Source organism: Scyliorhinus torazame, chromosome 1, assembly GCF_047496885.1.
Source record: "Scyliorhinus torazame isolate Kashiwa2021f chromosome 1, sScyTor2.1, whole genome shotgun sequence".
Taxonomy (NCBI): domain Eukaryota; kingdom Metazoa; phylum Chordata; class Chondrichthyes; order Carcharhiniformes; family Scyliorhinidae; genus Scyliorhinus; species Scyliorhinus torazame.
In genome coordinates this window covers 167,498,020-167,523,319 of record NC_092707.1, presented here as the reverse complement: position 1 = coordinate 167,523,319, position 25,300 = coordinate 167,498,020, and the positions used below count along the sequence as shown (strand labels likewise).

Below are 25,300 nucleotides of genomic sequence, written 5' to 3'. Positions count from 1 at the left end.
TTTTGGGCGCAGGTCGGCGGACATTGCGCCGGTACCGGAGAATCCCGCCCCTGACACGTTGCCATTTTATAGGAAAATTCTGCCCTCTCATTGACACAGGCAGTTTTTCTTTTCCATTTTTAACAGGCTGGGATTTTAACTAACTTCACCATTTGACAGTTCAGCAGACCTACACCTATTCTAACGCCTACATAGCGGGTTAAGGCCCTTGCTACAATGAAAATGGGGCAAATTTGAACCCGGCGCAAGTTCAAATGGCCTTGCCATGTTTGGGTTTCCCTCATGTGTGAATTACTCCCCATTCATTCCCTTTTCCCTACCGGCAAAATAGAATCTGGCTGAAATGGTGGGTGGATATGGGTCCAACCTGCCATTTTGGAAGGTCCGCAGGATCTTCATGACTCCACAATAATCTGGGCCAATGTATTGTTAATATTCAGCATCCCGTACTAGAGCCTGTTATGTTCCTTGCCTTTTCCTCCAAGATAGACAGATATGTCGTGTTGACAAAGAATCTAAAACTAAGGGGCGGGATTCTCCCAGCCCTGGGCCAGGCCGGAGAATCCCATTGATCGGGCCACGCCGCCCCGATGCCGGCCCACCGATTCTCCTGCCCGGATGGGCCGAGCGGCCGTGAAAAGAAAACCGAGTCCCGCCGGTGCCGTTCTAACCTGCTCTCAGCCGGCAGGAAGTCGGCGTGGAAGGGTCGGGGGGGGCTGCCTGTGGGGGGAGGGGGGTCTGACCCCGGGGGGGGGGTCAACAATGTGGCCTGGCCCGTGTTCGGGGCTCACCGATCGGCGGGCCGGCCTCTCTGGCTGGGGGCCTCCTTTCCTTTTTTTTAAAAATACGTTTTATTCAAATTTTCACAATATATCTGCAACATAATACAGAAAGAAAAGAACAAACCACCCCCCACCCCCCACCCCCCCATATACATAAATAATAAATTAACAGCCTTCATCAGCACAAAGGCAAAAATACACACCCACTCAAGAAAAAACAAAAAATGAACCAAACCCCCCTCCCGACCCGGGTTGCTGCCACTGCTGACCATCTTCTAGCGTTCTGCCAGGAAGTCTAGAAACGGTTGCCACCGCCTGAAGAACCCTTGTACCGTATCCCCTGAAGGCGAATTTCACCCTCTCCAATTTAATAAACCCCGCCATATCGCTGATCCAGGATTCCACACTTGGGGGCCTCGCATCTTTCCACTGAAGAAGAATCCTTTGCCGGGCTACCAGTGACGCAAAGGCCAGAATACCGGCCTCTTTCGCCTCCTGCACTCCCGGTTCCTCTGCTACCCCAAATATTGCGAGGTCCCAGCCCGGTTTGACCCTGGAGGGGGGCCTCCTTTCTTACGCGCCGGCCCCTGTAGCCCTGCGCCATGGTGCATCGGGGCCGGCGCGTTGAAGGAGGCCACTGCGCATGCGCGCGTTAGCGCCGGCGCCACTGCGCATGCACGGATCCCGCGGCACTCAGTTCGCGCTGGGATCGGCAGCTGGAGTGGCGCGAACCGCTCCAGTGCCATGCTGGCCCCCTGTAGGGGCCAGAATTAGTCCTGGCAGCGGCGGTGTTTACGACGGTGTGGACACTCTGCCGTGGGATTGGAGAATCCCGGCCAAGAAGTTTGAATCAAAACAAATTATTTTACACTTCTAAACTTGATTAGGTTTGCACACTTTACTGAGTAACAGACACTAACCTAATAATACTGAATCTGTAGTACAGTAATCAATATTCTCTCTAACTATTAAACTACACTATAACTTGACCCCGTGCTAGATCTCTCGAATGAATTCTCACTCTGCTCTCATCAGCTTCTCATCATGTTCTCCCTGTATTCCTAGAGATGCTGCCTTAAATACAGTAACTTAGTAACGCCATCTAGTGTTTGATTTACACATAGTATCTGATGTTAACCCTTTACTACACTTGTACTTTCCATATCATTGCATCCCCTTTTTTTTAGACATTTATTTTCTACATGACTGAAGAAAAAAATGTATAACATTCGTACAGAATACACTGATATGTATGCAAAGTTAACAAGTGAGTAACAAAAAATTATTCAAACAGTTTATTTGTGTTTTTCACAAGTTAACTCTGTCTGGTTTCTTTCTTATTCTGGACGATCTTCTCAATCCAGTAAGTGGAGTGGTAGAAGTCTTGAACGTCTTCTGGAAGTCACCTGGTATCTTGGAAGATGTTATTGTAGTACAAAATAAACTTTCATCAGGAAATAACGTACTGGAAGATTGAATTTTCAGAAGTGCTCTGTGATTTCTTCTAACAATCGAACCGTCATTCGACTGAATGATGTATGAACGAGGTGCTGCTTGACTTATTACCTTAGCAAGAGCAGACCATCCTCCAATGGGAATACGAATCCTCACGTGTTCACCTGGATTCAATGGTTCCAGTGTTGTCGCATGCTGATTGTAGTATTTCTCCTGAAGATTCTTTTGATGTTGCATTTTCTTGGTGACTGGCTGAAGATTTGGATCAGGAAGTCTTATGCATGGAAGAGTTGTATGCAATGTTCTATTCATCAACAGTTGAGCAGGAGATAAACCAGTTGCTAGAGAAGTAGCTCTGTAATTTAATAAAGCTAGGTACATATCAGAATCAAGAGATTTTTTGAAAAGTCGTTTCATGATGTGAACTCCTTTTTCAACCTTGTCATTGGATTACGGATAGAGAGAACTTGAAGTTATGTGAGTAAAATTGTATGCTTTAACAAATTCTGTCCACTCATAGCTATCAAAACAAGGTCCGTTTTCTGTCATGACTTGTACGGTATCCCGTAACAGCCTCCCCGACCAGGCGCCGGAATGTGGCGACTAGGGGCTTTTCACAGTAACTTCATTTGAAGCCTACTTGTGACAATAAGTGATTTTCATTTCATTTTCATTTCATGGCGTGCAAAATTTCTTTTGTTGCCTTGATCATGGATTTGAGTCAGACAATTTGGTTACTTTGGGATATTTTGAGAAATAATCAATGATTAGAATATAATCATGACCATGAAAGTGAAATAAATCGATTCCAACCTTTGACCATAGAGTCTTCTCAAGATCATGAGGTAGAAGTGTTTCTTTACTGTGAGTTGATTGGTTGAGTTGACAGACAGGTTTCACATTCAAGAATCAGGTTAGTGATGCCCTTGTTGATGCCTGGCCAATATACTGCCTGTCTCGCTCTTCGTTTGCAATTCTCTATGCCTAGATGACCTTCATGTATTTTCTGTAGTATCATGGGTCTTAATGTCATAGGAATAACTATATGATCGAGACGAAGTAGAAAACCATCTACAACAGTGAGCTCAGATTGAATGTTTCTGAATTTGGAAAAGTGTCCTTTGGGCCAACCATTGTTCAAATGATTAATGACACTTTGTAACATTTCATCTTTGTTTGTCTCATCTCTGATGAGTTTAAGTTTGTTATCCGAAGCAGGAAGGGTTTCAGCTCAAAGCTGTACTTGAGCTTCAATCTGCTGAATGAACTCTGGTGGTCGTTCCTCTGAGTTGATAGAACGTGCTGAAACATCAACAATTATCAAATCTTTGCCCGAAGTATTGAGCTTCAATTTGCTGAATGAACTGATGAATGAATGTGCTGGTAGCACAGTGGTTAGCACAGTTTCTTCACAGCTCCAGGGTCCTAGTTTTGATTCTCGGCTTGGGTCACTGTCTGTATGGGGTCTGCACGTTCTCCCCTTGTCTGCGTAGGTTTCCTCCGGGTACTCCGGTTTCCTCCCACAAGTCCCAAAAGACATACTTTTTGGCATTGGACAGTCTCAATTCTCCCTCCTTGTACCCGAGCAGGTGCCGGAATGTGGTAACTAGGGGGTTTTCACAGTAACTTCACTGCAGTGTTAATGTAAGCCTACTGTGACACTAATAAAGATTTTTTTTAAATTAAAGATTACTCTAGGTAATTGAGATACCCACCCCTAGTGGGCGAGCCCATGCTCCGCAAGGGACATGGGGAAGATGAGCACTCCCATCCCATAGGCCCCGTGCAGGATCTGACAGTACTGTCAAAAGAATCTTGGTGAGTTCCTACAGCGCATCTTGTAGATGCTGCCACTGTGTGTATCTGGCGGATGGAGTGAATATTTGTGGATGGGGTGCCAATCAAGTGGGCTGCTTTGTCCTGGATGGTACATAGAACATAGAACAATACAGCGCAGTACAGGCCCTTCGGCCCACGATGTTGCACCGAAACAAAAGCCATCTAACCTACACTATGCCATTATCATCCATATGTTTATCCAATAAACTTTTAAATGCCCTCAATGTTGGCGAGTTCACTACTGTAGCAGGTAGGGCATTCCACGGCCTCACTACTCTTTGCGTAAAGAACCTACTTCTGACCTCTGTCCTATATCTATTACCCCTCAGTTTAAAGTTATGTCCCCTCGTGCCAGCCATATCCGTCCGCGGGAGAAGGCTCTCACTGTCCACACTATCCAACCCCCTGATCATTTTGTATGCCTCTATTAAGTCTCCTCTTAACCTTCTTCTCTCCAACGAAAACAACCTCAAATCCATCAGCCTTTCCTCATAAGATTTTCCCTCCATACCAGGCAACATCCTGGTAAATCTCCTCTGCACCCGCTCCAAAGCCTCCACGTCCTTCCTATAATGCGGTGACCAGAACTGTACGCAATACTCCAAATGCGGCCGTACCAGAGTTCTGTATAGCTGCAACATGACCTCCCGACTCCGGAACTCAATCCCTCTACCAATAAAGGCCAACACTCCATAGGCCTTCTTCACAACCCTATCAACCTGGGTGGCAACTTTCAGGGATCTATGTACATGGACACCTAGATCCCTCTGCTCATCCACACTTTCAAGAACTTTACCATTAGCCAAATATTCCGCATTCCTGTTATTCCTTCCAAAGTGAATCACCTCACACTTCTCTACATTAAACTCCATTTGCCACCTCTCAGCCCAGCTCTGCAGCTTATCTATATCCCTCTGTAACCTGCTACATCCTTCCACACTATCGACAACACCACCGACTTTAGTATCGTCTGCAAATTTACTCACCCACCCTTCTGCGCCTTCCTCTAGGTCATTGATAAAAATGACAAACAGAAACGGCCCCAGAACAGATCCTTGTGGTACTCCACTTGTGACTGTACTCCATTCTGAACATTTCCCATCAACCACCACCCTCTGTCTTTCAGCTAGCCAATTTCTGATCCACATCTCTAAATCACCCTCAATCCCCAGCCTCCGTATTTTTTGCAATAGCCTACCGTGGGGAACCTTATCAAACGCTTTGCTGAAATCCATATATACCACATCAACTGCTCTACCCTCGTCTACCTGTTCAGTCACCTTCTCAAAGAACTCGATAAGGTTTGTGAGGCATGACCTACCCTTCACAAAGCCATGCTGACTATCCCTGATCATATTATTCCTATCTAGATGATTATAAATCTTGTCTCTTATAATCCCCTCCAAGACTTTACCCACTACAGACGTGAGGCTCACCGGTCTATAGTTGCCGGGGTTGTCTCTGCTCCCCTTTTTGAACAAAGGGACCACATTTGCTGTCCTCCAGTCCTCTGGCACTATTCCTGTAGCCAATGATGACATAAAAATCAAAGCCAAAGGTCCAGCAATCTCTTCCCTGGCCTCCCAGAGAATCCTAGGATAAATCCCATCAGGTCCCGGGGACTTATCTATTTTCAGCCTGTCCAGAATTGCCAACACCTCTTCCCTACGTACCTCAATGCCATCTATTCTATTAGCCTGGGGCTCAGCATTCTCCTCCACAACATTATCTTTTTCCTGAGTGAATACTGACGAAAAATATTCATTTAGTATCTCGTCTATCTCTTCAGACTCCACACACAATTTCCCATCCCTGTCCTTGCCTGGTCCTACTCTTTCCCTAGTCATTCGCTTATTCCTGACATACCTATAGAAAGCTTTTGGGTTTTCCTTGATCCTTCCTGCCAAATACTTCTCATGTCCCCTCCTTGCTCGTCTTAGCTCTCTCTTTAGATCCTTCCTCGCTACCTTGTAACTATCCATCGCCCCAACCGAAACTTCACACTTCATCTTCACATAGGCCTCCTTCTTCCTCTTAACAAGAGATTCCACGTCCTTGGTAAACCACGGTTCCCTCGCTCGACGCCTTCCTCCCTGTCTGACCGGTACATGCTTATCAAGAACACGCAGTAGCTGATCCTTGAACAAGCCCCACTTATCCAGTGTGCCCAAAACTTGCAGCCTACTTCTCCACCTTATCCCCCCCAAGTCACGTCTAATGGCATCATAATTGCCCTTCCCCCAGCTATAACTCTTGCCCTGCGGTGTATACTTATCCCTTTCCATCATTAACGTAAACGTCACCGAATTGTGGTCACTGTCCCCAAAGTGCTCTCCTACCTCCAAATCCAACACCTGGCCTGGTTCATTACCCAAAACCAAATCCAACGTGGCCTCGCCTCTTGTTGGCCTGTCAACATATTGTTTCAGGAAACCCTCCTGCACACACTGTACAAAAAACGACCCATCTATTGTACTCGAACTATATCTTTTCCAGTCAATATTTGGAAAGTTAAAGTCTCCCATAATAACTACCCTGTTACTTTCGCTCATATCCAGAATCATCTTCGCCATCCTTTCCTCTACATCCCTAGAACTATTAGGAGGCCTATAAAAAACTCCCAACAGGGTGACCTCTCCTTTCCTGTTTCTAACTTCAGCCCATACTACCTCGGAAGAAGAGTCCCCATCTAGCATCCTCTCCGCCACCGTAATACTGCTCTTGACTAGCAGCGCCACACCTCCCCCTCTTTTGCCTCCTTCTCTGAGCTTACTAAAACACCTAAACCCTAGAACCTGCAACATCCATTCCTGTCCCTGCTCTATCCATGTCTCCGAAATGGCCACAACATCGAAGTCCCAGGTACCAACCCATGCTGCCAGTTCCCCTACCTTGTTTCATATACTCCTGGCATTGAAGTAGACACACTTCAAACCACCTACCTGAACACTGGCCCCCTCCTGCGACGTCAAATCTGTGCTCCTGACCTCTATACTCTCATTCTCCCTTACCCTAAAACTACAATCCAGGTTCCCATGCCCCTGCTGCATTAGTTTAAACCCCCCCAAAGAGCACTAACAAATCTCCCCCCCAGGATATTTGTGCCCCTCAGGTTCAGATGTAGACCATCCTGTCTGTAGAGGTCCCACCTTCCCCAGAAAGAGCCCCAGTTATCCAGAAATCTGAATCCCTCCCGCCTGCACCATCCCTGTAGCCACGTGTTTAAATGCTCTCCCTCCCTATTCCTCATCTCACTATCACGTGGCACGGGCAACAACCCAGAGATAACAACTCTGTTTGTTCTTGTTCTGAGCTTCCATCCTAGCTCCCTGAAAGTCTGCCTGACATCCTTGTCCCCTTTCCTACCTATGTCATTAGTGCCAATGTGGACCACGACTTGGGGCTGCTCCCCCTCCCCGCTAAGGACCCGAAAAACACGATCCGAGACATCACGTACCCTTGCACCTGGGAGGCAACATACCAAACGTGAGTCTCTCACGCTCCCACAAAATCTCCTATCTGTGCCCCTGACTATAGAGTCCCCAATTACTAATGCTCTGCTCCTCTCTCCCCTTCCCTTCTGAGCAACAGGGACAGACTCCGTGCCAGAGGCCCGTACCCCATGGCTTACCCCTGGTAAGTCCCCCCCCCCACAAGTATCCAAAGCGGTATACTTGTTTCTCAGGGGAACGACCGCAGGGGATCCCTGCACTGACTGCTTTTTCCCAGTCCCTCTTACAGTTACCCACCTATCTCCAATCTTTGGTGTAACTAATTCCCTGAAGCTGCTATCTATGATCCCTTCTGCCTCCCGAATGATCCAAAGTTCTTCCAACTCCAGCTCCAGTTCCCTAACTCGGTCTTGGAGGAGCTGGAGATGGCAGCACTTCCTGCATGTAAAATCAGCAGGGACACTAACTGCATCCCTCACCTCAAACATCCTGCAGGAGGAACATTGCACTCCCTTCCCTGCCATTCCTCTAACTTTCTACCAAGATCTGGCTAACAACTAAATTAAATTTTTATAAAAAATAATAATAATATAATAAAATATGGTACTTACCTCAGACCAATGGGTTTTATTATTAGCTTATAGGAGGAGGGCGGGTGGGAGACACTACATGTGTAGTGTCTCGGGTTTCCTCTCCACCAGAATTTATTGGTGAGGGTCTTCCCAGACGTCCGCGGGTTGACTTACTGTTCCCGCCTAAAAAACTAATTTAAAAAAAAGAAAAATTCTCAGCTCCTGCTGAAATTGACTAACCAGCCAGCTCCACTCCCGCCGAAATCGACTGGGCTGCCCCTGCAAAGACAAGTGCTTTTAAAGGACAGACTTACCTCCCAGCAACCACTTCCGCAATGCTCCCGCTGAAACTGACTCACCAGCTGTTCTCACGCCGAAATCGACTGGCCTGCCCCTGCAAAGACAAGTGCTTTTAAAGGACAGACTTACCTCCCAGCAACCACTTCCGCAATGCTCCCGCTGAAACTGACTCACCAGCTGTTCTCCCGCCGAAATCGACTGGCCTGCCCCTGCAAAGACAATTGCTTTTAAAGGACAGACTTACCTCCCAGCAACCACTTCCGCAATGCTCCCGCTGAAACTGACTCACCAGCTGTTCTCACGCCGAAATCGACTGGTGTCAAGTTTCTGATGTGTTGCTGGAACTGCAGTCATCAAGGCAAGAGGAAAGTATTCCATGCATTCCTGTCTTGTGCATTATTGATGGTACACAGGCTTTGGAGGGTCAACAAGTAAGCTACTCGCAGTAGAATTCCTAGCCTTTGACCTGTTCTCTTGGCTACAGTATTTATATGATTAGTCCAGTTACGTTCCTAGTTAAAGGCCACCCCTGGATGATGTAGGGGATTCAGTGATGGTAATGCCATTGAATGGCAAGGGGCAATAGGATTTTTTTAAATGTATCTTATTCCAAACGTATTGAAAAATGCAAAAACATTAATAACCTGGGGAACATTCTCCGTAACTCACAATTTTACGGCCTGTACAAGTTTTTCCCCTTTTACACCCCCCCCCCCCCCAAATAATTCCTCAAACATGGTGGTGAACAGTCCCCACTGTGTCTCAAAGCCCTCCGCTGATCCCCTCAATTCAAACTTAATCTTCTCCAACGGAGGGAGTCGTATAGGTCCCCTAGCCAGGCCGCCACCCCAGGCGGTGTTGTCGTACGCCATTCCAGCAAAATTCTTCGCTGAGCAACCAGAGAGACAAAGGCCACCACATCAGCCTTCCTCCCCTCCATCAGCTTTGCCATTTCCTTTCTTGTTTAAATGTATTTTATTACAAACTTGTATCTGTCGTGTTAATCACCCTGGGGTAACACGGACTGCAACTGGATGCAGTTGAACGTGAAAGTAGACGCCAAACTTTGATGTTAGTTCAATACACTTTATTTAATTTGTTAAGCAGTGCACACAGTTCGCTGTGGGTTTGACACTCTACTAATCTAAACATGCTTACTATAACTAACTAGACCAGACGAGCTCTGAGCCACGTGTAGAAGGTGCTACCTGATATATACACCCTGACTGTCACTCCAGTTGTCACCAGTGGAAAGAGGCAGAGTGTTGATGCCTCGAGTGTTTTATAGTGGGAGACCATCTTCTAGTGTTCTGCCTGGTGATTGGTTGTGTTCTGTCCTGTGTGTTGATTGGCTATACTTGGTGTCTGTCACTGCCTGTCTGTATCTCATTATGTGTATGAATGCATATCATGACATCACCCTTTTTAAAAAAAAATGTTTGTTGCTTGGAGCACATGAGACTGTATTTACATGTGGAGCTATTTACATTAAATGGCGAGTGGATGAATATTTACATAAGAGTTGTCTAGCGTGCAGATAGAGAACAAAATTTACAAGATATATGTCTATAAATCCAGTCTTAGGGGATTGCGTCTGATCCTTGTCGACCGCCTGAGAGATGGGGGTGGGGATGATGGTGCCTTGACAGGCGGGATTGCTGCCAGATTGGTGGCCTCGTGGTGCGAGGTATCCGGAGGAGGCATAACGACAGCTGGGAATGTGAGATTTGGTGGTGGGCAGGCAACTTTGCGCAGTGCCCTTCTGTTGCGCCTGACAATAGAGCCATCAGCCATACAAACTGCAAACGATCTGGGAGCAGCCTGTCGAACAACAACAGCTGGGGCTGACCAGCCTCCATCAGGTAGCTTGATCCGAACAGCACCTTGCGGAGATAGCACAGGCAAATCGGTAGCATGAGCATCGTACGTCAGCTTTTGCCGGTTCCTGAGTTGCTGCACCTTTTGCAGCACTGGGAGGTGATCCAGGTCTGGTAAGTGTATGGTTGGAACAGTCGTCCGCAGGTCTCTATTCATGAGGAGTTGAGCCGGAGACATACCGGTGGACAGAGGGGTTGCCCTGTACGCCAACAGCGCAAGGTTGAAGTCAGAAGCAGAGTCCGCAGCCTTGCAGAGCAGTTGTTTCACTATATGGACCCCTTTCCCAACCTTCCCATAGGACTGGGGGTAGTGTGGGCTTGAGGTGATTTGGTTGAATTGGTACGACTTGCGTGACAGGGCATCCGCAATTATCAGCTCCTTGCCTGGTGTGTATACTAACTCAAAATCGTACCTTCGGAGTCGAAGGAGAATGCGCTGAAGCCTGGGCGTCATGTCATTCAAGTCCTTATAAATGATATGGACCAAGTGTCTGTGTTCAGTCTCCACTGTGAATGTAGGTAGACCGTAGACGTAGTCATGGAACTTTACAATGCCGGTTAGGAGGCCCAGGCACTCTTTTTCTAATTGAGCGTACCTCTGTTCAGTAGGAGTCATGGCCCTTGATGCATAAACCACTGGAGCCCAGGACGAGGAGTCATCCTTCTGGAGGAGCACCGCACCAATGCCGTCCAGGCTGGCGTCCATGGAGATTTTTGTTTCCATGTGAGCAGTGGTGAACTTTGCTTTGAGCTCGAGCCACTCTGCTTGATGTGTGGTTAGCCATTGGAATGCAGTGGACTTCTTCACCAGATGCCTGAGAGCCGTGGTGTGTGAGGCCATGTTGGGAATGTATTTTCCCAAGACGTTAACCATTCCGAGGAAGCGTAGTACCGCCTTTTTATCTTCCGGGGTCTTCATGGCGTTAATGGCCTTGACCTTGTCCGAATCTGGTCGCACACCCTGCTTGGATATCTGGTCGCCCAAGAACATGATAGTTGATATGCCAAAGGAGCACTTGGTCTTGTTCAACTTGAGGCCGTTTGCATGGACACGTCGAAAGACTTGTTTGAGACGCGATATGTGTTCCTCGGGGGTCGTGGACCATATGATTAAATCATCTACGTAGACACGCACACCCTCAATGCCCTCCATCATCTGTTGCATGACGCTGTGGAAAATTTCAGAGGCTGAGGCAATGCTGAATGGCATACGGTTATAACAGTATCTGCCAAATGGTGTGTTGAATGTGCAGAGCTTCCTGCAGGACTCGTCCAGTTGTATCTGCCAGAAACCACGCAATGCATCTAGCTTCGTGAAGAATTTGGCGTGTGCCATCTCACTGGTCAGTTCCTCCCACTTCGGGATCGGGTAGTGTTCCGCATTATGTTCTGGTTAAGATCTTTGGGATCTATGCATATCCGCAACTCTCCTGAGGGCTTCACACAGACCATCGAGCTGACCCAGTCAGTCGGTTCCGTAACTTTAGAGATGATGCCCTGGTCTTGGAGCTCCTGTAGCTGTGCCTTTAAACGTTCCTTCAGAGGAGCTGGCACCCGGAGTGGTGCATGGATTACAGGCGTGGCATCAGGCCTGAGTAGGATCTTGTAGCAGTATGGCAGAGTGCCCATTCCATCAAACACATCCGGATATTGAGCAAGGATGTTATCAATGTCAGCCTGAAGATCCACATTGGAAGAAGACGTGGCATGGACTCGCTGTACGCGGTTGAGTTGCTTGCATGCATGGGCACCAAGCAGGGATGCCTTATCAGGCTTGACAATTTCGAATCGCAGTGTGACATTGTTGGAGACGAATAGATGATAGGATCCTAGTGCAGTTATGGCATTGCCATTATAATCAAGGAGCTGGAAGGTTGGCGGAAGAATTTTGGGTTGCTTTTTAATGCGGTCAAAATCAGGGACGACATTCTCCGACCCCCCGCTGGGTCGGAGAATCGCCGGGGGCTGGCGTGAATCCCGCCCCCACCGGTTGCCGAAGTCTCCGGCACCAGATATTTGGCGGGGGCGGGAATCGCGCCGCGCCGGTTGGCGGGCCCCCCCGCTCGATTCTCCAGCCCGGATGGGCCGAAGTCCCGCCAATAAATTGCCTGTCCCGCCGGCGTAAATTAAATCACCTACCTTACCGGCGGGACAAGGCGGCGCGGGCGGGCTCCGGGGTCCTGGGGTGATCTGGCCCCGGGGGGTGCCCCCACGATGGCCTGGCCCGCGATCGGGGCCCACCGATCCGCGGGCGGGCCTGTGCCGTGGGGGCACTCTTTCCCTTCCACCTCTGCCATGGTCTCCACCATGGCGGAGGTGGAAGAGACTCCCTCCACTGCGCGTGCGTGGGAAACTGTCAGCGGCCGCTGACGCTCCCACGCATGCGCCGCCCGGAGATGTCATTTCCGCGCCAGCTGGCGGGGCAACAAAGGCCGTTTCCGCCAGCTGGCGGGGCAGAAATTCCTCCGGCGTCGGCCTAGCCCCTCAATGTTGGGGCTCGGCCCCCAAAGATGCGGAGCATTCCGCACCTTTGGGGCAGCGCGATGCCCATCTGATTGGCGCCAGTCGGCGGACATCGCGCCGTTTCCGGAGAATTTCGCCCCAGCTTGAGAGATGAGATTGGCAGAAGCACCAGTGTCCAGCTTGAACTGGATGATGCATTGATTAACTTGTATGACAGCACGCCATTCGTCCGCAGAATCCACATTGAGGATCGATAGGCGTCTTGCTGAATCTGAGGAGGCATATTCACATGTAGTGATGTTTCCCACACGATTGGGGGACTCCAGGCAGTCATCCTCTGGATCCGTAGTGCTACCAGGATCAGAATCCAGTAAACCTTGCTGTACACATCGAACGCGCTTGCGTTGGAATTGGGATCGCTGGGCCGTGACTGGTGCTGCAGACCTGCACAAGGCTGCATAATGTCCAGGCTTTTCACAATTTAAACATCGCATGCCTTTTGCAGGGCATTGCCGCTTTAAGTGGGCGGTTCCGCAGTTCGGGCACGTCATGACGTTGACGTTGTTACGCTCCGTGCGTCGTCGCACATACGCAGTGTGGTCAGCCGACGTTCGCACCTGCGCAGTTTGGTTTACGGTGCTTCATTCTCCCATTCGTGTTGCGCATGCGTGGGGCCCCGGGAAAAGCGCGCAAAATGGCCGCTTTCATCGATACTGAGGCGTTGCATGCGGGCGATGGCCTGTACACTCTCTGCCTCGTGGGAGGCAGGTTTTTCGTATTCTGCCAATTTGAGACGGGAGTACCAATTTCTCGCATGCTCATGCACTATACACGTCTCGATTGCGACTGGCAGTTTCATGCGCTTAATTTTGAGGAGTTGCTCCCGCAAGGAATCGGAGTGCACCCCAAAGACGACCTGATCCCTGATCATGGAATCAGCGGTTTCACCATAATTGCAGGACTGCGCTAATATACGGAGATGAGTTAGAAAGGATTGGAAAGGTTCGTCCTTACCCTGAAGGCGTTGCTGGAAGATATAGCGCTCAAAACTCTTATTTGTTTCGACTTCACAGTGACTGTCAAACTTCTCCAAAACGGTCTTGAATTTGGTCTTGTCCTGGCCATCGGTAAAATTAAGCGAGTTTAAAATCTGGATGGCTTGGTCCCCTGCTGTTGATAGGAGCAGCATGATTTTTCTGGCATCGGACGCATCCTCGAGGTCAGAGGCCTCAATGTAGAGAAGGAACCTCTGCTTGAAGGCCCGCCAGTTGGCGCCGAGATTGCCAGAGATCCGTAGCTGTGGAGGGGCCTGGATCTTCTCCATGCCGCTGGAAGGCACTTGCTGGTCGTCACAGAATCACTCGAGGTAAACCACTTAGAGAATGTAGACACTTGGTGCCATGTCGTGTTAATCACCCAGGGGTAACACCGACTAACTGGATGCAGTTGTACTTGAAAGTAGACTCCAAACTTTGATGTTAGTTCAATACGTTTTATTGAACTTGTTAAGCAGTGCACACAGTTTGCTGTGGGTTTGACACTCTACTAATCTAAGCGTGCTTACTATAACTAACTAGACCAGACTAACTCTGAGCCACGTGTAGAAGGTGCTCACCAGTGGAAAGAGGCAGAGTGTTGATGCCTCGTGTGTTTTATAATGCGAGACCACCTTCTAGTGTTCTGCCTGATGATTGGTTGTGTTATGTCCTGTGTGTTGATTGGCTGTACTGGGTGTCTGTCACTGCCTGTCTGTATCTCATTATGTGTATGAGTGCATATCATGACAGTATCAAAACAGGTTACAGCGAATAAATACTCCAGGAAACATACTTCCGAACAATCAATGTACCAATTTTTTCCCCCTTTTTCACCCCTCCTCCCCCACGACAAACAGCCCCTCAAACACGGTCACAAACATCCCCCACCTTTCCTCAAACCCCCCTGAAGAGCCCCTTAACGCATATTTTATCTTCTCGAATCGCATGAAGTCGGACAGGTCACCCAACCAAGCTACTACCCCCGGTAGCGATGCCAGCTTTGGCATTTCCAAAAACCAAATATCGCCACCATAGGGTCCGGCAGGGCCTCTACCTCCACAATCTTTGCTCACGTCACAAACACCCCCTCCCAGTATCTTTCCAACTTCACACAGCCCCAGAACGTGTGTGCATCATTTGCTGGTCCTCGCATTTGTCTGCCACCCCCTGAAAGAACCCAGTCATCCTCGCCCGAGTCATGTGTACCCTGTGTACCACCTTAAACTGTATCAAACTTATCCTTGCACACGAGGAGGTCGAATTCACCCTGCACAGCGCCTCACTCCATACTCCCCATCCTATAACCTCCCCCAACTCCTCCTCCTATTTCTCCTTGATCCTCACCATTCGCACTCCCCCCTGCTGCCCCGGCCACCTGTATATGTCCCCGATCCTACCCTCCCCTTCCACATCCAGAAGCAACAACCGTTCCAATTGGACATATTTCGACAGCCTGGGAAACCTTTGCACACCTTCCGTGCAAAGTCCCTTACTTGCATATCCCTGAATTCACTTACCTTCGGGAGCTCTACCCTCTCCCGCAGCTCTTCCACACTTGCAAACCTCTCCTCCAGATGTAGATCCCTTACCCTCACCAGCCCCACCTCTCTCCACCTCCTATACATGCCATCCGTCTGTCCCGGCTTGAACCCGTGGTTCTCACACAGCAGTGTTAACACCGGCATCCCCTCCAGACTAAAGTGTCTCCTCAGCTGGTTCCACATCCTAATCGTGGACTGTACGACCAGGCTCTCAGGATATCTCATTGGTGACAGTGGTAGCGCCGCCGTCAGCATGGCCCTCAGACTGGACCCCCTACAGAACTCCTCCTCCATCCTAACCCATTCTATCCTCTCTCCTTCCCACCACTGTCTCACTTTCTCCACATTCGCTGCCCAATGGTAGTGCAGCAGATTTGGTAACGTCAACCCCCCCTTTCTGCCTCTGCCTCTGTAGCAGGGGCTCTTTACCCTTGGCTCTTCCCCAGCCCATATAAACTCTGAGATCTGCATCCAGCTTCCGGAAAAAGGCCTTCAGAATAATGATCGGGAGTGTCTGCAAGACGAATAGGAACCTTGGCAGGACATTAATTTTCACTACTTGAACCTCCCCGCCAGCATCCGGTGCAGTGTATCCCATCTCCTGAAGTCCTCCTTACCTCCTCCATCAACTTGGTTACGTTCCACTTGTGCAATGTCGCCTACTCCCCTGTCACCTGGATCCCCAGATACCTCGACCTATCCTGGCCACCCTAAATGGTAACCCCCCTAAATTAGCTCCCCGACCCACCTCATTCACCCGGAACACCTCACTTTTTCCCACGTTCAACTTATAACTCGAGAAAGCCCCGAACCGCTCTAATAAATCCATAATTCTCCCCATACTCTCCAGTGGGTCTGACACATACAACAGCTGGTCATCCGCATACAGCGACACCCGGTCCTTCCTACTCTCCTCATAATCCAATGCCACTCTACTGACCCCCTAAGGGCCATTGCCAAGGGCTCCATTGCCAGTGCAAACAACAGCCGTGACAGTGGACACCTCAGCCTCGTTCCAATACGCAACCCAAATCTCCATGAACTTATCTCATTGGTCTGTACACTCAACACCAGAGCCACGTGCAGCAGACACACCCATGCCACAAACTTCGGGCCAAACCTAAACCTTCCCAGAACCTCAAAGAGGTACTGCCACTCCACTCAGCCGAAAGCCTTCTCCGCGTCCATAGACACCACACCTTTCGTCCTCTTGACGGGATCATGATCACATTCAATAATTGCCTTATATGATTCGAGAGTTGCCTACCCTTCCCGATGCCCGTTTGGTCCTCTGCAACCACCCCCGGAACGCATCCTTCCATCTTCTCTGCCACTACCTGAGCCAACACTTTCAGGTCTGTATTCAACAATGTTATGGGCCTGCATGATCACGCTCTTAGCGGGTCCTTACTTTCCTTCGAAATTAGCGTGATCGTCGCCTGTGTCATTGTCTCCAGCAGCTCCCCTTTCTCCAATACCTCTCTAAAGTTTGTAAGAGGGCAACTGTAAATGTGATGCCAACTCCGCCTTAAAATTCTTATAAAACTGCACCGGGTAACCGTCTGGGACCTGGGTCTTCTCCGACTTCATCCCTCTTATGCTTTCCATCACCTCTCTCAATCCTAATGGCTCCTCTAGCGCCTGCCTCCTCTCCACATCCAGGCGTGGGAATTCCAACCCATCCAAGAACCGGCCCATATCTCTTTCCTCACCCTCCGGATCGGCCCTATACAATTTCTCATAATACTGCCTGAATGCCTCATTTATCCTCCCAGGCTCCGAAACTACCTCCTAATTTCCTGTCCTTACTCTCAGGATTTCCCTGGACGCGGCCTGCCTCCGTAACTGATGGGCTAGCATGCGGCTCGCCTTCTCTTCATATTTATACTTCACCCCCCTCGCTCTCCCCGTAGCTACCCAACACCCCTTCCCTTCGTCAACCTATCAAACTGCCCCTGTAATTTATTTCTCTTCACCAACCCTCCACGGTGGGGTCCCTCAAATATTCCCTGTCAACCTCGACTATCTCATCCAATAATCGTCCATACCTCTCTCTGCTCTTCCTATTTCCATCCGTCTTGAGTGAGATAATCTCCTCCCCGAACCACCACCTTCAATGCCTCCCAGAACGTGGCCGCCGATACCTCCACATTTTGGTTCAACTCCACATAATCCTTAAACACCGACCGCACCTTATCGCAGAATCCCCTGTCTGCTAACAGACCCACATCTAGCCTCCATCCTGGCCTCTGTTCCTGCCTTGAGCTATGTTGAACCTCCAGTCAGTGCAGTGCATGGTCAGAAATCACAATTCCCACATCCTCTGCCCCCATCACCTCCACCAACACCTCTTGGCTCATCACAAGAAAGTCAATTCTGCAGTATTCTTTGTACATGTGTGGGAAGAAGGAGCACTCCCTCTCCCCCGGGTTCTTAAAGCTCCACGGGTCCACCATATCCATCTTTTCCATAAACCCTCCCAACTCCTTCGCCATCTTCAGCTTTCCCATTGACCTGGGGCTCGACCTGTCCACCCTCGGCTCCAACACACAATTAACGTCTCCTCCCAGAATCAGCTGATGCGTGTTCAGGTCTGGAATCGCTCCCGGCAACTCCCTCACCAACCCCACGTCGTCCAAATTCGGTGCATATACATCCACTGATGTCCCCTCCAACACCCCGTTTGCCATCACGTATCTCCCATTTGAGTCCCTCACTTCCTTTGCACATAAAAACTCCGTCCATTTATTCAACAGAATGGCTACCCCCCTTCCCCACCCACGATTTCGAGTCAAACACCGAGTGAAACACCTGACCCACCCATCTCTTCTTCAACCTAACCTGATCCCTTACCTAGAGGTGTGTCGCCTGCAGAAAGACCACCCCACCTTCAAGCTTCTCAAATGCACAAAGACCCAAGGTCTCTTCACCGCCCGATCAGCCCCCACATGTTCCATGTTATGAACCTTATTGGAGGCTTGCGCCTCCATTCCCCTCTTCTGTCCGTCATCCTCCCCTAACGATTTGTGTCCCTAAACTGGGCGCATCCAAGATGGCCCCCTTCTCTGCCCATGACCACGCTTCTCATCCAAAACTGCTACGTCGCATCCCCTTCCCCCCCTCCTCCTCTCCCCACCCTCCCCTTGGCTCACATTCATCAGCATTACCCGCCAGCGTGGCAGCTCCTGCCTGAAGGCTCCTCCAACCCTCCCCCTCCCCACCCTTTCCTCCTTGATCTGTGTAGACAACTCCCTGTGGACCTCCCCGTCCCCCACCCAAAGAAAGATACATTCAAAACCACAGGTCACCTCCTCCAAAAAATAAACACCACCACTGGCGGCAGTTGCCCCCTTACAAACTTATCACCCCTTAACAAATAATCCCCACAATTAAATCCCCCCCCCACCCAAGAAGAAAGAAAATCCCCCACACCCTCCATCCCCCACACTACCCACATCCTCCGAGCTCCGTTGTGCCAACTCCCCCGTCTCCCATCAAAGTTCACTTCTCCCCCAATTTATGCTCTTTAATAAAGTCATTGACCTCCTCTGGGATTTCAAAATAATACTCCTGTCCTTCAAATGTCACCCACAGTTTAGCCGGGCACAGCACCCCGAACCTTAGCCAAGCTTTTTTTGCCAGCTGCACTCCAGTGTCCTGGTATATTTGGACCTTATTCCCCTCTCATCTCCCGGATCTGCGACTCCTGTGCCTCCAAAACTTTTTGACTCCATCGAGCCTTTCAGGGGTGCAACCACTCCTTCAATGGCCTTCGACCGATCTTCCTGCTTCTCCTTTCTTTGTTGGCAGAACTCCTCGCGAATAAACACCATCAGCTGCTCCATCTGGGGTTTTCCAACCTGCAACAACCCTTCCCACTCCACCACCTTTCCAATTGTTGCTGCACCACAGGTCTCTTCCAATTCTTGGCCAGGTCTTTAACCTTCTTCTGCCAGGTCTGATAATCAGCAGACATGCCATTCCTGGGAACTCCTCCTCCACACCTACAGCTACATTTTCCTGTCAAAATTGTCCCGTTTTCAGATAAAAAGATCTCAAATCCACACCTTCGAACCGGAGCTGCCTTGTGTGCGATCACTTACTCCATGGCCGCCACTGGAAATCTCAAGCGGTGATAGTTAGATTCTCTCTTGTTGGAGATGGGCATTGCCTATCATTTGTGTGGCGCGAATGTTACTTACCATTTGTCAAGCCAAGCCTGGATATTGTTCATGTCTTGCTGCATTTGGACATGCTTCAGTATCTGAGGAGTTGGGAATGTTGCTGAACATTGTGCAGTCATCAACAAACATCCCCACAGCTGACCTTGTGATGGAGGGAAGGTCATTGATGAAGCAGCTGAAGATAGTTGGGCCTAGGACACTACCCTGAGGTGACTGACCTCCAACAACTACAGCCATCTTTCTTTGTGCTTGCATGCATACATTGCATGATTTAATTAAACTGGAATGTCTATCAATTATGAATGAAAACAATGACAGTTCACCACCTCAATGCTTGTCAATGGATGGAACAATTCCAGCTAATTGAGGCTCCCTATTGTTTCCTCTTTTCATCAAATTTACACATGTATGAAATATTCATAACCTGGACTGATGTGATCATCTCGCCCTTGAGGAACCTTGCAAGATAGTGATCTAACACTGTGCACGTTGATCCAAGCAGCACAGAAATATTAAATATATGAAAGATACAGCAATGGCAAAAAACAATTTTGTCAGAGCCCTACTAATTGGGGATGTTAAAGGGAAGCATTGGGGTCCAAGAAAGCAGATAGGCAGGATAATTAAGTAATTCTAAGACAACTGGAATAAAGGTAGGTTAAATGCTAAAAAAAATGTGAAATGAGTGATGACTGAGGGTAACATAAGAAATGTTTGTGGATGCTTAAATTAAAGAAAATATTGTTCCACTTACAATTGATGAAGCAAGCTGGAAATCTAATAGTGGAATTATTAAATAGTGACTTTACATCTGTCTTTGCCCAGGGAAAAATGGAAAAAGTTGAGAAGTCAAATAGTAAAATGGCAGAAACAGCAGAGAAGGAGAACCACCTTAAGAAGCTAAAGAAGGTAAAAGAAAGGATTGTGTTTATATAACTCATTCTAGTTACTTCAAAGCTATTCTCAATAAACAGAGTAGAAATTGGACCTTGTTGCATTGATCTTAAAGCCATAAAGCAGCTGCAGCAAGAGCCAATTTTGGGCCCCACAGACCTTCCACAAACTATGACTGGATATTGGGTGAGGCAGTTTTTGTTTCAAGAGGCTGGTGGCCAGTTGAAGCAGGTGTTAGACCCCTTACATAAAGCCTGTTTTAGCAATGCTTGGAAAAACTTCACCCAATTCCGGGTCAAATGCCTTCAGACCCCTGACCAAAATTGGATAGCGCTGAGCGAAGGAGATTCCACGCAGGAATCTTGGGCAGTGGGTAAGTTTTGTTTTAAATGTAAAAGTTGTCGCTGTGGAATAGCAGATGTTCCGATCCCAGTTGACATGATAACTGGACAAGAAGACCTTAAAAGATCAAAAGACCTTAATTTATATATTTTTTAAATAAAAGGTGGAGGAACAGAGTCACGGGACCGCTAATTAGTTTTATCAACAAGAAATAAAACATTTATTAAACAGGAAAAAATTGGATTATGATACAATACTCCTTTACGTCCTCTCTTAGCTTAGTAAATACACACAGGTTTTAGGATTAACATGGATTACAGAGTGCACTTAATCTACAATGGTCTCATTAACACGACGTCCCTATTAACTATCCAAATGAGTGTGGGCAAATACTCTCTCCACTCTGAACCCCAAGTCAATGTTGAGGATGGCTGCTCAGATTCCCCCGCCAGATGATTGTCACATAATAGTTTCCAAACAACACTCCCAAAAACACACTTTAAAAGCTTCTCTCATTAGTATGCTTACCTTGAGCAGTTTGAATTCTGAAATCCAGATCAGGGGCGAGATTCTCCGACCCCCCGCTGGGTCGGAGAACCGCCGGGGGCTGGCGTGAATCCCGCCCCCGCCGGTTGCCGAATTCTCCGCCACCGGAGATTCGGCGGGGGCGGGAACCGCACCACGGCGGTTGACGGGCACCCCCCCCCCCCCCCCCGCGATTCTCCGGCCGAAGTCCCACAGCTAGAATGCCTGTCCCGCCGGCGTGGATTAAACCACCTCTCTTACCAGTGGGACAAGGCGGCGCGGGCGGGCTCCGGGGTCCTGGGGGGGGGGGCGCGGGGCGATCAGGCCCCGGGGGGTGCCCCCACGGTGGCCTGGCCCGCGATCGGGGCCCACCGATCCGCGGGCGGGCCTGTGCCGTGGGGGCACTCTTTTCCTTCCACCTTCGCCACGGTCTCCACCATGGCGGAGGCAGAAGAGGCTCCCTCCACAGCGCATACGCGGGGATGCCATGAGCGGCCGCTAACGCTCCCGCGCATGCGCCGCCCAGCAATGTCATTTCCGCGCCAGCTGGCGGGGCACCAAAGGCCTTTTCCGCCAGCTGGCGGGGCGGAAATTAGTCCGCCGCGGGCCTAGCCCCTCAAGGTTAGGGCTCGGCCCCCCAAGATGCGGAGGATTCCGCACCTTTGGGGCGGCGCGATGCCGGACTGATCTGCGCTGTTTTTGGCGCTGGTCGGCGGACATCGCGCCGATACCGGAGAATTTCCCCCCAGGTTTTCCAAATTACACTTTCAAAAAACTGGGTGCTCCGGTTTCCTCCCACAATCAAACAATGTACAGGTTAGGTGGATTGGCCATGCTAAATTGCCCTTAGTGTCCAAAAAAGGTGGGATGGGGTTACTGGGTTACAGGGATGGGGTGGAGGTGTGGGCTTAGGTGGCATGCTCTTTCCAAGGGCTGGTGCAGACTCAATGGGTTGAATGGCCTCCTTCTGCACTGTAAATGTTATGATTTGTCCACTTTTAAGCTCGCCAAACCCTCCAATATTTCCTCACCCCCTATGTCATCTGTTCAAGAAACCCACAGTCCCTCTCTCCAAACTGTGCCTACACCTACCCACTGCAGGAACTCTCCAAGGTTCCTTAGGCAGCAGCTTCCAAACCCACGACCACGGCCATCTTGAAGGACAAGAGCAGCAGATACCTAGAAATCCCACCAACTGGCACCCCTCCAAGTCACTCACTACCCTGACTTGGAAATCTATCGTTGTTCCTTCAAAATCCTGGAACTCCATCTCTAACAGCACTGTGGGTGTACCTCCACCTCAAGGACTGCAGTGGTTCAAGAAGGCAGCTCACCACCACCGCCTTCTGAAGGATAACCAGGGATGGCAATAAATGCTGACCTTACCAGTGACGCCCACATCCTGTAAATGAATTTGAAAAAACCATGTCCTCTGACTCCACGCTCGATTGCCCCCTTGGTCTCTAATGGACCCTATTCTTTCCCTGGTGATCCTGTTCCCCTTAGGATTGTCCCTAATCTTACCCACCAGTGCTTTTTCAGTGCTCTCTGCTCTCCTAATTGCTTTCTTAAGTTCCTTGCAGCACATTCTATACTCCGCTAAGGCCTCCGCTGTCTTGCTCCTTTTGTATCTGCTTAATGCAGCTTTTCTTTCTTATCCAGTCCTGATGGGAACATGTTGAGCCTGTATTCCCCATTTATTTTTTTAACGCCCCCCTCTCCGTAGCTCTGCTGTAAATTTTTCCCACAAGAAGCTGTTCCCAGTCTACTTTGGCCCGATCCTGCCATATTTTAATAAAATCTGCTTCCCCCAATCCAGAACCATTTTGTGCAGACCATCTTTTTCCTTTTCCATAACCAAATTAAATCGTACTGTGTTGTGGTCGCTACCACTAAAATGGTCGCCCACTGCCACCCTGAACACCTGTCTGGCTTCTTTCCCCAGAATTAGATCCAGCACGGCGCAGTCCCTTTTTTGACTTTTTAGATCATGACATTAAAAAGCTCTCCTGAATGGATTTCAAGAACTCTGCCCCCTCTAAATCCTTTACACAAAGACTATCCCAATTAGTGTTGGGGAAGTTGAAATCCCCTATTATAATTACCCTATTTTTATTTTTGCACATCTCAGTGAATTGTCTGCATATCTGCTCCTGTATTACCTGCTGACTGTTTGGGGTCCTATAATACAGGCCGAACAAAATGACTGGCCCCTTGTTATTTCTAACATGGGTGTGGCTGGTGTGGGGCAGTTGGGAAGGGAGAAATGGCAATGGACATCCAAGGGTAGGCCTGGAGGGGCGGATGACGCGGGCCAGGGGCTAACCCAAGAAGGGGTATGGCTGATCGTGGGAGAGGGGGCGGGGAGTTCCCGATCAGGCTGGTTATGTGGAATGAGTGAGGGTTGAATGGGCCAATTGAATGGCTGCCTGTGTTCACGCATCTTAGGAGTGTGAAGGCGGATGTAGTGTTTCTGCAAGAGACGCACCTGAAGCTGGGGGATCAGACAAACTGAGGAAGGGATGGGTGGGACAAGTGTTTCACTCGTGGCTGGATATGAAGACCAGGGGGGTGGCGGTGTTGATGATCGAGAGGGTGGCGTTTGAGGTGAGGAGCATTGAGGTTGGTCCGGGGAGTAGGTGTGTAGTTGTTAGTGGGAAGTTGGAGGGGATGCTGGTGTCCTGATTAATGTGTATGCTTCAAATTAGGATGATGTAGATTTCATGAGGGAAGTGTTGGGGAAGATTCCAGATTTAAATATGCATCGGCTGATTCTGGGGGGACTTTTAATACCCCTCTAGACCTGAACATGATCAGCCAAAGCCGTTGAGGAGCCCGGCAGTGTCTAGGGAGCTGAGGGGCTTCATGGAGCACTTTGGGGGGTCGTCCCATGGTGGTTTGGGAGGCCGAAGGCGAAGGAATTATCAAATTCTTCCATGCACACCGTGTGTATTCCCGGATCAATTATTTTGCCATGGTTAAGGTGCTATGGGTGGGCTGGCTGACTGGGGTTTTCGGCAATCATGGTCTCTGACCACGAGCTGCACTGGGTGAATTTGCGGGTGGTTCAGGGGAGGCCCAACAGCTGCAGTGGTGGTTAAATGTGGGGCTGTTGGCGGATGAAGGGGTGTATGAACGGGTGAGGGCTGCCATTCAGGACTATGTGGAGGTGAATGATACGGGAGAAGTCACAGCCGCCACGTTATGGGAGGCATTCAGGGCTGTAGTTAGAGGGGAGTTTATCTTGATTCGGGTGCATAGTGACAGGGTGAAGCGGGAAGAAAGGGCAAGGCTGGTCGAGGAGATTTTGAATGTGGATAGGAGGTGCTTGGTGGCGCCTGAGGAGGCGTTGTTGAAGGATAGGCAGAGGTTCCAGGTGGAGTTGGTGCCAACGAGGACGGAGGTGGGGCAGTTGAGGAGGGCCAGAGGGACAGTGTATGAATACGGGGAGAAGGCAAACAGGATGCTGGCCCATCAGTTGAGGCCCGTACCAGCCTTCCCGAACAGGTGGCGGAATGTGGCGACTAGGGGCTTTTCACAATAACTTCATTGAAGCCTACTTGTGACAATAAGTGATTATTATTAAGCAGGCAGCGGCTAGCGAGAGTGGGAGATGAAGGGAGGTAAGGTGCGAATGGATCCGGAGGGATGAATGGGGTTTCTGAGGCCTTCTATAAGAAGGTATGCAAGTTGGAGTCCCTGAGGGGATGAGATGGTTCTTGGATGGGTTGGAGATTCCCAGAGTGAAGGAGGAGCGGTTGCAGGGCCTGGAGGCCCCGATTGGGCTATGGGAGGTGATGATAGGCAGGGAAGGCCACGGGTACAGATGGGTTCCCAGTGGAGTTTTATAAGAAGTTTGAGACAGAGCTGGGGCCACTGCTGGCCACTGCTGGGGCCACTGTATAATGAGGCGTGGGAGAGGCCGGAACACCTCCCTACTTTGTCAGAGGCTTCTATCTCCCTGATTCTTAAAATGAATAAGGACCCGAAAAAGTGTGGGTCATACCGCCCAATATTGTTGTTGAACTGGCGAAGGT

The 25,300-nt window shown here is 49.5% G+C and overlaps 1 protein-coding gene across 3 annotated transcripts in view; it reads left to right on the top strand.

Annotated features, from left to right (window-relative positions):
* The window catches only part of LOC140416342 (calcipressin-3-like), a 353,570-nt gene that overhangs the window by 244,971 nt on the left and 83,299 nt on the right, over window positions 1–25,300 (top strand). For 2 of the 3 annotated variants that reach the window (XM_072501121.1, XM_072501123.1), the window contains one exon: window positions 20,328–20,411. The exons of the other annotated variant lie outside the window; for it this stretch is intronic. In XM_072501121.1, the coding sequence (XP_072357222.1) occupies window positions 20,328–20,411 (84 nt within the window). The remainder of the gene's footprint in view (window positions 1–20,327; window positions 20,412–25,300) is intronic. 3 annotated transcript variants of the gene reach the window in all.